Source organism: Panthera tigris, chromosome C2 (genome assembly GCF_018350195.1).
Source record: "Panthera tigris isolate Pti1 chromosome C2, P.tigris_Pti1_mat1.1, whole genome shotgun sequence".
NCBI classification, from domain to species: Eukaryota; Metazoa; Chordata; class Mammalia; order Carnivora; family Felidae; genus Panthera; species Panthera tigris.
In genome coordinates this window covers 4642696-4655721 of record NC_056668.1, presented here as the reverse complement: position 1 = coordinate 4655721, position 13026 = coordinate 4642696, and the positions used below count along the sequence as shown (strand labels likewise).

At 52.6% G+C, this 13026-nt stretch overlaps 1 protein-coding gene across 9 annotated transcripts in view; it reads left to right on the top strand.

Moving 5' to 3' along the window:
• The window catches only part of BACE2 (beta-secretase 2), a 94301-nt gene that overhangs the window by 20262 nt on the left and 61013 nt on the right, over window positions 1–13026 (top strand). Inside the window, exons 1-2 of one of the 9 annotated variants that reach the window (XM_042998942.1) lie at window positions 10820–10898; window positions 11389–11481. The exons of 7 other annotated variants lie outside the window; for them this stretch is intronic. In XM_042998942.1, coding sequence (XP_042854876.1) covers window positions 11425–11481 — 57 coding nt within the window. In that variant the 5' untranslated portion in view covers window positions 10820–10898; window positions 11389–11424. Of the gene's footprint in view, window positions 1–10819; window positions 10899–11388; window positions 11482–13026 lie in introns of those variants that run through there. One more of the 9 variants, XM_042998943.1, reaches the window with a different exon arrangement.

Genomic DNA, 13026 nt, shown 5'->3' with positions numbered 1-13026 from the left:
ACCCAGGAGAGAGGCTGCAGAGGAAACCGGCCCTGCTGACTCCTTGACCTTGGACTTCCAGCCTCCAGAGCTATGAGGAGATGAATTTCTGTTAAGACACTAGTCGGAGCCAACTGACGCGCCCTGCCTCCGTCCCAGTGCAGGATGGGGTCCTAGCGCACGTGGCCGTCCGGAGGTCTCCCCGCTTTTCCCACACTGCCCTTGGTCACCGGGCAAGGAAGGAGGACGGGGGGCGGGCCTTCCCTGATAGAAATGTTCTTTTGCTGTGATATCCCATCAGGCTTTATTTTCTGGACCATAAAAAACAGGTCTGGGGCACCTGGTGGTTCCATCGGTTAAACATCGACTCTCATTCTTGGCTCAGGTCATGATCTTGTGGTTCGAGAGTTCGAGCCCCGCATGGGGCTCTGTGCTGATGGTGCGGAGCCAGCTTGGGATTCTTTGTCTCCTTTTCTCTGCTCCTCCCCTGCTGGTGTTCTCTCTTTCTCCCTCAAAATAACAAATAAAAAACCCCAGCTCTTATTAAGTCTTTTATTCTTCAATCAGCGAATGCTAAGATAGCACGCTACAGGTCAAACGACTGTGTTCTTACTGCACTAATGGCAGATTTAAGAGAAACATTTTTTGAGAGAGAGGGTGCAGGTGAGCGAGGGTCAGAGAGAGAGCGAGAGGAAGAATCCCCCGATGGGCAGAGAGAGAGGGAAGGAGAGATTTGGTCTCACCCAGGGCACAAGCTCACCGCTCGTGGGGCAAGGGCTCACCCATGCGGGCTCGAACTCACAGACTGTGAGATTACAACCTGAGCCAAAGTCAGATGCTAATGACTGAGCCGCCCCTGGCGCCCAGGAGAAGCACATTTAATAGAGTTAAGCTTATTTATTTTTCGCGAATCAAGACACATCCACTTGGGAGAAATTGTGACATTCAGGTGCATCAGAAAATTATGGCTTCTTTTATGGCCAGTGATCCGGGGGCCGGGGCCGGGGCCAGCCAGCCACCTGCCTTTCTGAGCAGTTGAAACCAGAAGGACTGGAATGTTTTGTACGAGGCCTGGCACTTAAGCGTATGAGGCTTTCAGCTTGGACTCTTACCGTCTCGCCTGTCTCGCAGCTCATTGATCTCAAACCTGGCAGAGGCATCCTCCGGGGAGAGGAGATTTAAGACAGAACGGCCGGTGCGAACGTCCACTTTGTGCGGGAGCTGCGAGGTGTGCCTGGGTGCTGGGTAGGAGCTGTGGGCCACGGCCGCGGGCTCCCGTGTAAATCAGAGCAGGAGATCGGGAGGTGGCATGCTTTTCCCAAGTGTGTGTTCACACTCGTCTCTGAGGCCTAGCCATTCTGACAGCGGAGGAGAAACAGTGTGTCAGTTTCTGCAATCGCAAGCATGTAATCCATATTCTCCCGGCATCCTTTAGGCCTGTTGTTAGTGATTAACGCCAAAAGTTGATTGTTTGTTTTTTTTTTAAGTTTATTTCTTCATTTTTGAGGGAGAGAGCGTGAGCAGGGAAAAGGGGCAGAGAGAGAGGGAGAGAGTCCCGAGCAGGCCCCACACTGTCAGCCCGGAGCCCGACGCGGGACTCGAACCCACGACACCGTGACCTCACGCCCTGAGCTGAAACCCAGAGTCCGACCCTTAACCGGCTGAGCCACCAGGCGCCCCTAAAAGTTGATTGTTTTAAAACCTGCGGGGGATGCTAACAGTTCCGTGCTCCGCACAGGACAGCGTGCTTGGGAGTGTGCGGGTCTTTATCAGGCACAAATCCGGTCTTGGCTGATGTTGGCTTTCATGTGGTTTTTAATGTCGTAAGGAATAGTGAAATCACGTAAGACGACTTTGACTGTGAATTGTTTGCGCAGGCGTTTGTGATAAGTGGGCGGGGGGACTGTCATCCAGTGTTGTGTGTATCGTGGCACGGGTGTGCGGTGGACGCGGATCGTAGTCGAGAGTCAGGTGCTCTTTACTGAAGTATAGTTAACACAGTGTTACGTTAGGTTCCGGCGTGCCGTAGAGTGATGCAGCCATTTGGTACGTCACTCAGGGCCCATGATGATGAGTGTCCTCTGCATCCTTCCTGTATTAAAGAGAAGGAACACTTCAGGGGCGCCTGGGGGGGCCCAGTTGGTTAAGCGTCCGACTTCGGCTCAGGTCGTGATCTCGTGGTCCGTGGGTTCGAGCCCCGCGTCGGGCTCCGGGCTGACGGCTCGGAGCCCGGAGCCCGCTTCGGATCCTGTGTCTCCCTCTCTCTCTGCCCCCCACCCCACTCGTGCGCTGTCTCCTAAAAATAAATAAGCATTCAAAGAATGGTATGGATTCCAAGTTCTGTTCTCTGGGTTGGAGATTATATATAGTGGTTCCTGGGATGATTCCAGTGGACAAAACGGTGACCCCTTAGATTCAGTTCTTCTGTTTTTATGTTTCTCAATAAAATGCAGCCTGGTGTCCGAGTTTGGTTAACTGGTAAGGCAGTTACTCTAACTCGCTTGTCACAAAGCACACTCAGCAGATATTTGATGCGCATCGACACATGTCAGTGGTCATGTGACCCCCCTGGGGGGGTGCACCCCCCCCCCCCAGGCACGGAGGGTACAGCAGTGAGCCACAGCCACAGTACATCTGGTGTTACATTTAGGGAGAAGAGACCGATCCAGTAAATACGCTGCTACTTGGAAGGTGGGTTGAAACGCAGACAAAGGCATGCTGGGCGTGGGGGGTTGTTCTTGGGTGCTGCGGGGTGGTCAGGGGAGGGGTCTTCAATGAGGCAGCCCTGGAGCAGAGGCCTGAAGACCGAGGGAGTGAGGTATGTGGGGAAGGGTGTTCCAGGCGGAGGGAACAGCCGGGGCAAAGGCCCTGAGGAGGATGTGTGCTTGCGTGTTGGAGGTGCCCCCAGGAGGCCCCATGTGGAGCACGCCGGTGTGTCAGTAAGAGGAAAGGTGGCTGGCAGCTACGTGGTCAAGAAGGTAAAATTAGGAGATTAGTCTTGGAAATGCTAAATTGAGATCCCTTCAGTGGCAGCTGAATATGCACGTGGCGTTCCACAAGAGTGTCACCGTGAGAGCAGCCTTGTGAAGCCATGAGATTAGACGTGGTCTCCCGCGGCGTGAGCCTGGATGCAGAGGTGAGGTCCGAGGACGGGCCCTGAGACACCCCAGAACTTGGAGGCTGGGGAGGTGAGGAGGAATAGTCTGGGGGCCCGAGGAGGAGCAGTAGGGGGATGGGAGGGGAACAGGAAAGTGGTCGTGGGGGGGGGGAAGGTGGGGACTCAGGAAAGGTCCAAATGCCCTGATGGCCAAGGGGCGGGAGGTCTAGTGGTTGGTCTTGGCGTGTGATGTGGGTAAGAGCTGTCCCCAGTGGTTCAAGAGAGAAGGAAGCAGAGGGCTTTGAAGCCGTGAATAAGTACAGTTACCTCTTTCTTTGAAATGTTTTAAGTTTATTTATTTTTGAGAGAGACAGAGAGGAGGGGAGGAACAGAGAGAGAGAATCCCAAGCAGGCTCCGCGCCATCAGCACAGAGCCCCACGTGGGGCTGGAACCCACGAACCCTGAGATCGTGACCTGAGCCAAAACCAAGAGTCCTACGCTTACCCCACCGAGCCCCCCAGGCGCCCCAAGCACAGTCACCTCTTGCAAGGGGTTTCCCTACAGGTGCACAGGGGCCACGGTTGTAGGAAGCTCTCAGGCGAAGACAGTTGTGGGTTGTTGCATTTGTCCAGATGGGAAATGGAACAGCCAGTTTGTAAGCAGGTGGGAGCGATCCTGGGGGGATGTGCTGACGATGTGGAAGAGAGTCTGGGGCATCAGTGCTGTGCCATCCTGAGTGGGTGGTGGTGGCTGTTGGGAGGGGTGGGTGGGAGTTGGGAGGGGTGGGTGGGATCTGTCTCTACCTTTGCTGCATCAAGGGCATTTAGATGTCATACAGAAGGGTTCTCTCACACGTATGTCGGAGATCTTGCCGAGGTTAGTATGTTGCATTCTTTTTTAGCCAAGTCTTAGTTTTTCCTGCCTCTAGAATGTTCTGGAAGATTTGTGTGCGGCTGTTCTGTACCCTAATTAGGGAAATATCTGTATTTCACTGGCGTGGAGACAAAAGAGGGAGGCATCTGTCACTTCTCTTTTGGGTTAGCATTCTTTCAAAATATCTGGACACCGTAAAAATGTGGAGATCAATGGAGATTTAATGTCTTTCCTGAGAGGAATTTACTTGGAAGGGCTTTAAAAAATCTTTTTAGCGGAGAATGATCTCTTTGATCGCCATATGCCTATTAAAACACTTTTTTCCCCTCGTGGGTTTCACAAGAAAAGACCATCAAAGCCTTTTACAAATCACATAGAAGTAGCCTGTTTCTTAAATGGCTGGCCTGAAATTAGCAAAGGCCAGCAAACCCAAAACAATGGCCTTTCTGGGTGACACCTTCCCGGTTTGGGCCCATCAGACAGCAGTGCAAAGACATGATGCAAAACGGACTTAATGCTTTCGATTTTGAGAAGGTGTCGTTGCAGAGGCTCGGTCCCGTTCCACGGTAAGCTGAGTACGAGGATTCTTACCCTGCCCCTCATCACGTAGAAGCATCAGTGTCGCTAGATGGCTTTCGTGCCTTTGCGACGCTTAGGGTTTAAGTCACACTGTCTGCTTCCAAAGCACTTCCATGATCGTATTGAACGTGTATTTTCATAAAACTGTGTGAGGCTAACCTGGCAAGTCCGTTTGGCCAGTGAGGGTTTTTTGTGTTTTTTTTGGATCTTTATATTTATTGCTTTTTGTTTCAATTTTATTTTTTTTATTTTTTAAAAATTTACATCCAAGTTAGTTAGCATCTAGTGCAACAATGATTTCAGGAGTAGATTCCTTAGTGCCCCTCCCCCATCTAGCCTATCCCCCCTCCCACAACCCCTCTAGTAACCCTCCGTTTGTTCTCCATATTTAGGAGTCTCTTCTGTTTTGTCTCCCTCCCTGTTTTCATATTATTTTTGTTTCCCTTCCCTTATGTTCATCTGTTTTGTCTCTTAAAGTCCTCATATGAGTGAAGTCATATGATTTTTGTCTTTCTCTAATTTCGCTTAGCATAATACCCTCCAGTTCCATCCACGTAGTTGCAAATGGCAAGATTTTATTCTTTTGGATTGCCGAGTAATACTCCATTGAATATATATACCACATCTTCTTTATCCATTCACCCATCGATGGACATTTGGGCTCTTTCCATCCTTTGGCTATTGTCGATAGTGCTGCTATAAACACGGGGGGTGCCTGTATCCCTTCGAAACAGCACACCTGTATCCTGTGGATAAATGCCTAGTCGTGCAATTGCTGGGTCGTAGGGTAGTTCTATTTTTAGTTTTTTGAGGAACCTCCGTACTGTTTCCCAGAGTGGCTGCACCAGCTTGCATTCCCATGGCCGGTGAGTTTTAACTCGAGTTCAGCGCTGTTTATTCACAGTACAGTAACAGGTTGTGTAGTCGGCATTTCACGTCCCTAGTCTCATTCTTTTGTGTTTCACACACTTAACATTGACTACAGTACCTTTGACAAACAGCATCATAAAACAGAGGGAGTTATTTTTCTTAAGTGTGTTGTGTAGCAGGGGAAAGGACTTAGACATTAAACTTTTAATTCATTGGATAAACCTCAAGTAATTAATCTCTGATTGTGTGTGCTTCATTCATTTCCCGTCCTACAGTTGATTCAGCAGAGACTGAAGGCCATCATAAAAGAGAAAGCTGTTTTTAAAAGACAATTTTTTTTAATGTTTGTTTATTTTTGAGAGTGAGGGAGACAGAGCGTGAGTGGGGGAGGGGCAGAGAGAGAGGAAGACACAGAATCGGAAGCAGGCTCCAGGCTCCGAGCTGTCAGCACAGAGCCCGATGCGGGGCTCGAACTCACGAACCATGAGACAATGACCTGAACTAAAGTGGGACACTCAACCAACACCCAATCTTCTTTGTCACCGTGGCCCCGGGCACATGGTAGCTGCTCACTAAATATTTATCGGAAAAAACAATCTTCCCCAAAGACTTGAAACAGAATTTCGAAGAGATATTTGCACACCCGTGTTCTCAGCAGCCTTAGCGCCATAGCCAACAGGTGCAAGCAGCGTGGGTGTCTGTTGGCGGACGAGTGATAACCACGATGTGATATATCCATACGGTGGATTATTATTCGGCCCTGAAAAGAAAGGGCATTCTGGACATTCTGACACCGGTTACAGCGTGGATGAACCTCGGGGACATGATGCTGAGCGAAACCTGACAGACACAGAGAAAAACTGTGGGATCCCACTAGAGAGTCAGAGTCCCAGCGTCGGCAGGTAGGGTGGTGGGGGCTGGAGGAGGGAATGAGGCGTTAGTGTTTCCAGCGGACAGAGTTTCAATTTGGGGAAGATGAGTAAGTTCTGGAGGTGGACGGCGGGGGGTGGCTGTTACAACGGTGGGAATGGACGTAACAGCGCTGACCTGCAGACTCCAGAATGGTTAAGAGGGCAAACGTTATGTGTATTTCACCACGATTAAGAACATGACTCTTACTGTCTAGAATAATGGCCAAAAGTAGCCGTTTTATAATAACGGTAACTTGACGGTCTTGCCTGTTGCTGCAGTAAAAGTGTAAACGCTTTGTCTTTCTTCCTAACGTTGAGTAAAAACTGGCAGTACTTGAACGTGGGAACCTGGGCGAAGTTAATCCCGTGTCTGTTTTCGGAAAGTTTAGATCTGAAATGGCTTCTCAATTGCGGTTACCAACTCTTGAGCACAAGGGAGCATTTAGTGAAACTCCGGAAATATCTTGAGAGTTAAGACGTCATACCTTTGATGAGAGTCTGCTTAACCTCCTTCGGAAAATGTGCAGAAAGGGCTGATTTTAAGCTAAAACGATGTCTCCTAAGATCCCTGGAAACCTATAACGGATTTTGGGGACTGAGCGGTTAGTTGTCTCTTTGGGAAGGAAGAGGCTACCTTGCCTTCTGGAAATAGAAGTTTCCCTCCCTCCACAGTCACCCGAATATGGGACATACCTGCTTTTGAGCTTTTTATTTATTTTATTTTGTTTAATGATTTTCTTTAAAAAAATTGTTTTAATGTGTAGTTTTGAGAGAGACAGATAGAGAGTGAGTAGGGAAGGGAGCAGAGAGAGAGAGGGAGACACAGAATCTGAAGCAGGCTCCAGCTCTGAGCTGTCGGCACAGAGCCTGATGCGCGGCGTGAACCCACGAACCGTGAGGTCATAACCTGAGCCAAAGTCACTGAGCCAGCCACTGCTTTTGAACTTTTTAATAGTGCTTTCTTTAAAAAGCGCCATTTAGCGTGAATTTTCTTCTCCATGACAAAGAGAATCATTATTATCATTGGCCTCAGTAAACGAGGTCTAGCCTTGTAACTCTGGCACGTGACTGCTTAAATATCCGCCTTCCTCTGTCAGTGTAATTGCATCCTGACAACAGGTAGCTTACATAAGCCCAGAGGCCAAGGGAGACTCCAGCCTGGGAGGTGTCCAGGGCTGTGACATCTCCATAGAAGAGAGGCCTCCACCTCCCCAGCCCCCTCCCCAGTTTACCTACAAGAGGGAGGGGCCGGGCAAGCAAATGGAATCATCCAGGCCACCTGTCACGGAATATCCCTTTGCAAACAAGCGAGCGTTGTGGCTTCCAACTGCTCTTCCAGAAGCTTGGTCGATGTGAGGCTGCTTATGGCAGTGCCCCCAGGAGTCTGTGCTTGACTTCTGTGTCCAAGGGGCAGAGAACCAGACCCCCGGACTGTTTTGATTCTCGAAGATGTAGCCAACAGCCCACCCTTCTTCGGGCTTGACACCGGCTACGGTGAGCCCAGTGACACATGGGCTCCTGATCCTGGCCCTGGCGCTGCTGGTCACCGGTCAGGGCAGCCCTGCGTGCCTGACCACTCCCAGGACTTGGCGTGTCGACGTTGTCTCCAGTCTCTGCCGCCTAAAGCACAGGCGGAGGCCTAGAACACCACGTTCATAGGTGAGGCTGAGAGCAAGAGCCGGAAACCCACAGACACAGCTTCCTCAGGGCTTGGAGGTGGGTTTAGAGGGTTCTGTTGCCTCTTTCCAAGTGCGCTCTGAGGCCGTTGCTACTCACAATGAAAACTGTCCTTGGACCCGGGAGGCTGATGCCCTGTCCGGGCTGCCGGGGGCTGAGCCTTAGGCCAACTCTGCCCGGAGGAAGCCCAGCCTTGTGGGGTGTGCAGGGGCACACCCAGTGTGCAGGGGGAGACCCAGGCTCCAAATGTCCTTCCTTGTCTGAATTCTGTGGGCAACAGCTAGACTTAGGCGCACAGATTTCGAAGGCTGAAACTATTCCCTCCCGTTTTACAGATGAGCAAACTCAGGGCCAAAGAGGACTGTTCCCCGGGGCGCCTGGCTGGTTCAGCTGGAATTGCTTCCGACTCTTGATCTCAGGCTCGTGAATTGGAGCCCCACGTCGGGTGTAGCGATTACTTAACTGCATAGAACTTAAAAGTGACTGTACAGCCAGCTAGTGGCCAAGTGGAGACCAGATCTCACCGCTTCACTGGGGGGGCCTCTGTCCCTCGCCTTTGACGCTTGGGGAGGCATCTGGCTCTGTCTGCTTTGGGAGACAGGCCCAGGCCTCTGCTTTGGAGACTCCCCATTTACGAACCAGGCTTAGGTACCTACTGAGGTTCTGTTCAGAGGGAAGCCCTTGGAGAAGTGCTCCTGGAGCACTTGTCCAGCCGAGAGGGCCGGTGTGGGCTGGGCTCCGAGGAGCAGGCTCTGAGCAGAGTGTAGCTGCGGGGCATTCATGGTAGTGCTCTTAGGATCCACGAGGGGCCGAGGAAGCAGGAGTGGGCAGAGGGTCCGATGAAGCCCAAAGGGCCTCAACTGCCCCGCCCCGGGGCACTCGGGCACTAGGAGGGCCCTGCAGAGCCCTCCCGAGTTGGGCGGACGTGGCCAGGCCTTTGTTATCCAGTGTCACTCGTCATTATCTGTGGCTGTCCCCAGGAAGGGCGTGACCTTGGGGGAAGAGGCCAGGTGACCTCTCGCAGCCGGGCAGTGGGGAATCCGGGCAGCGCCCGCACGCTCTACCGCCATTGCGTCTTCCACGGGGGACAAAAGGGTATTTGAGACCCTAGGTGCTTAGAGGGTTCTTTTGCCTTGTGGGGGCGGGGCCAGGTCACGTGGACTTCCCATCAGCGGGGAAAGCCCATCTCTCTGCCGCCCTCCTGCGCTCCCGGGGGCTGGCTGGGAGAAGCGTGTGCAAGAACTCAGAGCTTCAGAGTTGTGCAGGCTGTTCACCAGGATCTTGTTCACCAACATCACCTTTGCTGGTTAGCCTTGAGGTGCGAAGGGCGGTTAGGCTGCTGAGGGTGGGGCACGGGCCCGGTGGGTCCTGCCACAGCCCCCCTCCCCCGTCACCCATCACCCATCACCCAAGTGTGAGTTCCACTCCGCGGTGGCCCCAGAGGGTAAGGACGGCCACGAGAGGCGCCGTGGGAGAGAAACCGGGAGCCCAGTGGAACCCCCGAAGCCCTGAGGGAATCAGACCCTAGGAAAACCCATCTGGAGGGCGGAAGTTAACTGACTCCAGCTCTGAGTACAGATGGCACCACTCATTCATTGACTCAGCAAACCTTTATTGAGCTCTGTGCTCAGGGCTAGTGCATCGAAGCCGCTGGGGTGACCCAAGGAGGCAGAGGAAGCGGAACAGCTTGAGGAAAGGTCCGGCGCGTGGAACATACGGGACACAGAGACTCGTGGAAATGGAGGCAGAGGGAAGAGGAAAGGAGGTGGAGGGTCCCAGTTCCCCAGGGGACCGAGTGTGGAAGAAGGACTGGTGGAGTGAAGCGGCCTCGCTGGCCCTGGGGTTTAGAGTCTGAGCCGAGTGTGGGTGCTCCTGGCGCCCGGGCCAGCACCCCGGTGTTTCAGCACATGGCCACGTTCACGCGGGCACCGCCTGCTACAGGGGAGTGGCTGCAGTGCCCCCCCCTGGGGAGGGCTGCTGGGGACCCCGTGCCAGTTCTGGCGCTGATACACCGCGATGCAAGTCAGCCCGCAGACGAGGGCGGACAGAGTCGCTCCAACCCCTTTGAGAAGTTAAAACATCCCGGTGAGCAGGGCACAATTCTGGGCGCACCACACGTGAACGATCTCAGGTGCCCCTCAGAACAGCAGCCTTTAGCCTTCCGCTTCACGGGTGGATGAGGACGCCAACGCCCGGAGAGGGTGTGTCATTTACCTGAGCTCCCACAGCCAGCCAGTAGGAGGCTAAGCCGGCGCCCAAATCCAGGCGTCACAGACCCTGAAGCCACTGTATTGTCATGCTGCTCTGCTTTAGAGAAGGTGCAGAGCGTATCCTGGGACCGTATCCTGGGACCGTTGGCGGAAAATGAACCTGAAGCCAGCAGCCTATGAGTGGACACCATTAAGGGCCCGGGCTCTGGATGTGTGATGAAATCTCCCCCACCCTTCGCCTCTCCAGTCTTGCTACCGGGGCGGGGGTTGTGTCTGGAAAGTTTCAAAACTCAGGGACCCTCCCTCCCTGCGGTAAAACCACCCCGGGGATGGGTTTTCACTGCAGAGGGAGCCGCAACTCCTGTGTCCGGAAGGAGATCAGCCGTGTCTGATCTGGGGTTCACTTCGGTTCTTAAGACAGGGACCCCCCGCATCAACCCTCCCGCACCCCAGATCCCGCGCTCCTAACCTCCACCTGTACGGCCAGAATTAACCTGCCAAGCCCTGAGCACCCTGTGGAAAACCTTCACTGCTGGTTTTTTTTTTTGTTTCTTTTTTCCTCCAAAAGGAGCTGAGGAATCCATGTGGCCCTTGACGTGTGTTTTTCTAGTAGGAGCCTCGTTGCAGTAGTGAAAGCCCAAGCGTGCGTGAGCGCGGAGCCTGAATAAATCGTATAATCAAGCTCCTCTTAGCTGAGTTCGGTAACATCTGTTTGTGTTAAGTGGAACCCTTTGAAAGTGATTTCCCCCCCCCCCACCCCGTTCTTTATAAAACAACCTTAATTTTAGATTGTGGAGAAATGGCGCGTGGCAATTATTTTTGCTTTCTTCAACAAGATGTGTTTAAGTAAATGAGATTCATCTCCAGAACCGAAGCGGAGAAAGAACCTGGTTAACAAGATCAGCGCCTATAATCACGCGTAATAACTGTGGGCAAACAGCCCGCGTAGCTGGGCCAGAAAATGCCGCTGCTTGCGGGTTCTGCTTGCCGGCCGACTTCAGCAGATGGGCGGCTAATGTAATTAGGGATCGTTGTGTTCAATGAGCCATTATTTAAACGATCTGCTCATTTTCCTATCTATTAACCTGCTGAAAAAGAGACAGTGATATCTGAGAGATCTCCAGCTGCTAATCGCTAACTGGACGCGTCACCCAGTTCTTTCCTTTAACGCGATGTTTTGCCCTCCTGCAGTGACGAGCAAATGACTTTCTGCAAGGTGATTGCCCCATGCATCAGCAGAAGATTAAGGAGGGACAGACAGTGGGAGACACGCACAGTCTGGATGTAGGTTTCGGCTGGTGGTAGAACGGTCAGGTGGGTCGTCTTGGAGGGCTCTTCGCTTTCCTGACCACACTTGGCTTTCGTTCCGTTCAGGGTCTCTGAGTTTAAGCATATTTGGTCTCTGGGGTACATAAGGCAAGGTTTGCCGGAGTCACCCTTCTCGCGTTTCTCCCTGCCCTGAGACACTGGTGGGGGCAAGGCAGTGAGGCAGGGAGGAGCCCGTGACTGCAGGGAACAGCTGGGTCTGGGGCAGCCCGGACTTCTGGGAGGCGGCAGAGCGCGCTGTCCAGCTGTCCAGGTGAGGAGCCGGCAGGTGGAGGTCTCAGGCCATCCGATGCTGTGTTCACTTCCTGGCACTTCATGCCGCCCTGGATGCTTGAAGGGTCTTTGCTGCTGCAGCTAGAGAATGTACCGGAAGCTCCAGTAAATACCAGGGCACATGAGAGGGCACCAGAACCTCTGCTGTTGTCTTAATTCCTTTAAAAATGTTTTAATGTTTATTTATTTTTGAGAGAGAGTGCGAGCAGGGGAGGGGCAGAGAGAGAGGGAGACACAGAATCCGAAGCAGGCTCCAGGCCCCGAGCTGTCAGCCCAGAGCCCGTCTCGGGGCTGGAACCCATGAACCATGATATCTATGACCTGAGCCGAAGTCAGATGCTTAACCGACTGAGCCACCCAGGTGCCCCCATCATCTTGATTCTAACATTGGTTATCCTTGGATATTTAAGAGGTAAACGTGTGGTTATTTTGTAGAGCACCTGGGACATGAAGTGAGCCCACCCTAGCCATTTCTAGAAAACCTAGATACTTTGCGCACACATATCAGGAGTTTGATCTCGATCTCCCTCCAGCTTCTTGGCAGGTGCACCTTCTCCCAGGTGTGTTCTTACCCCTACAGGTCAGCTGATTAGCAGATGCCTGAGGTAGTCATTGTGGGGAATGACAAAAGGAGGCAGGAAAATCTGTTTTGCCCTCAAGCAACTTTCAAGCTCTTTGAAAGGAAAGCTACTTGGAGAAAAGGAAGGCCAGTAAAGACCCAGACAGCCCGGACTCCTGTTGTCGTCACACCAACACACAATGAGGAAAATAAAACCCCACAGCAGGTGCCATTTTAAAAATGAGTGAGCTTTGTCTAGGCAGTCCATGGTGTGAGGATAAAGTCCTGACTGTCCCCAAGGACACTCCTAAAGGGAATGTCCTGAAGAACCCGTTAGATTCAAACTGCTCTGGAACCAGTCCTTGGCCAGAGGTCCCTTGGGATGTCCTGGAGTTTGTGGTGGTGGCACCGAGGACTGACCTCAGTCTTCCCGCCTCCTGCAGAGAGTTGCATGTGTGATTGGCACAAGCAGGTATTGCTGGCTCACTGAGAGTCTGCACCAGGGAGCAGCGAGGCACAGGCAGCGAGGTGGAGTCCTGCCCAGATGCAGGCTTGTGAGAGGTGGGGCCCCCTGGATCCGGGGCTCTGTCACCGCTCAGCAAAGTGGCTCAGAAGCACATTGTCGTGAAGACACTGGCTGTTCACACTTCGAAACCTGTCCAGTCCTCACC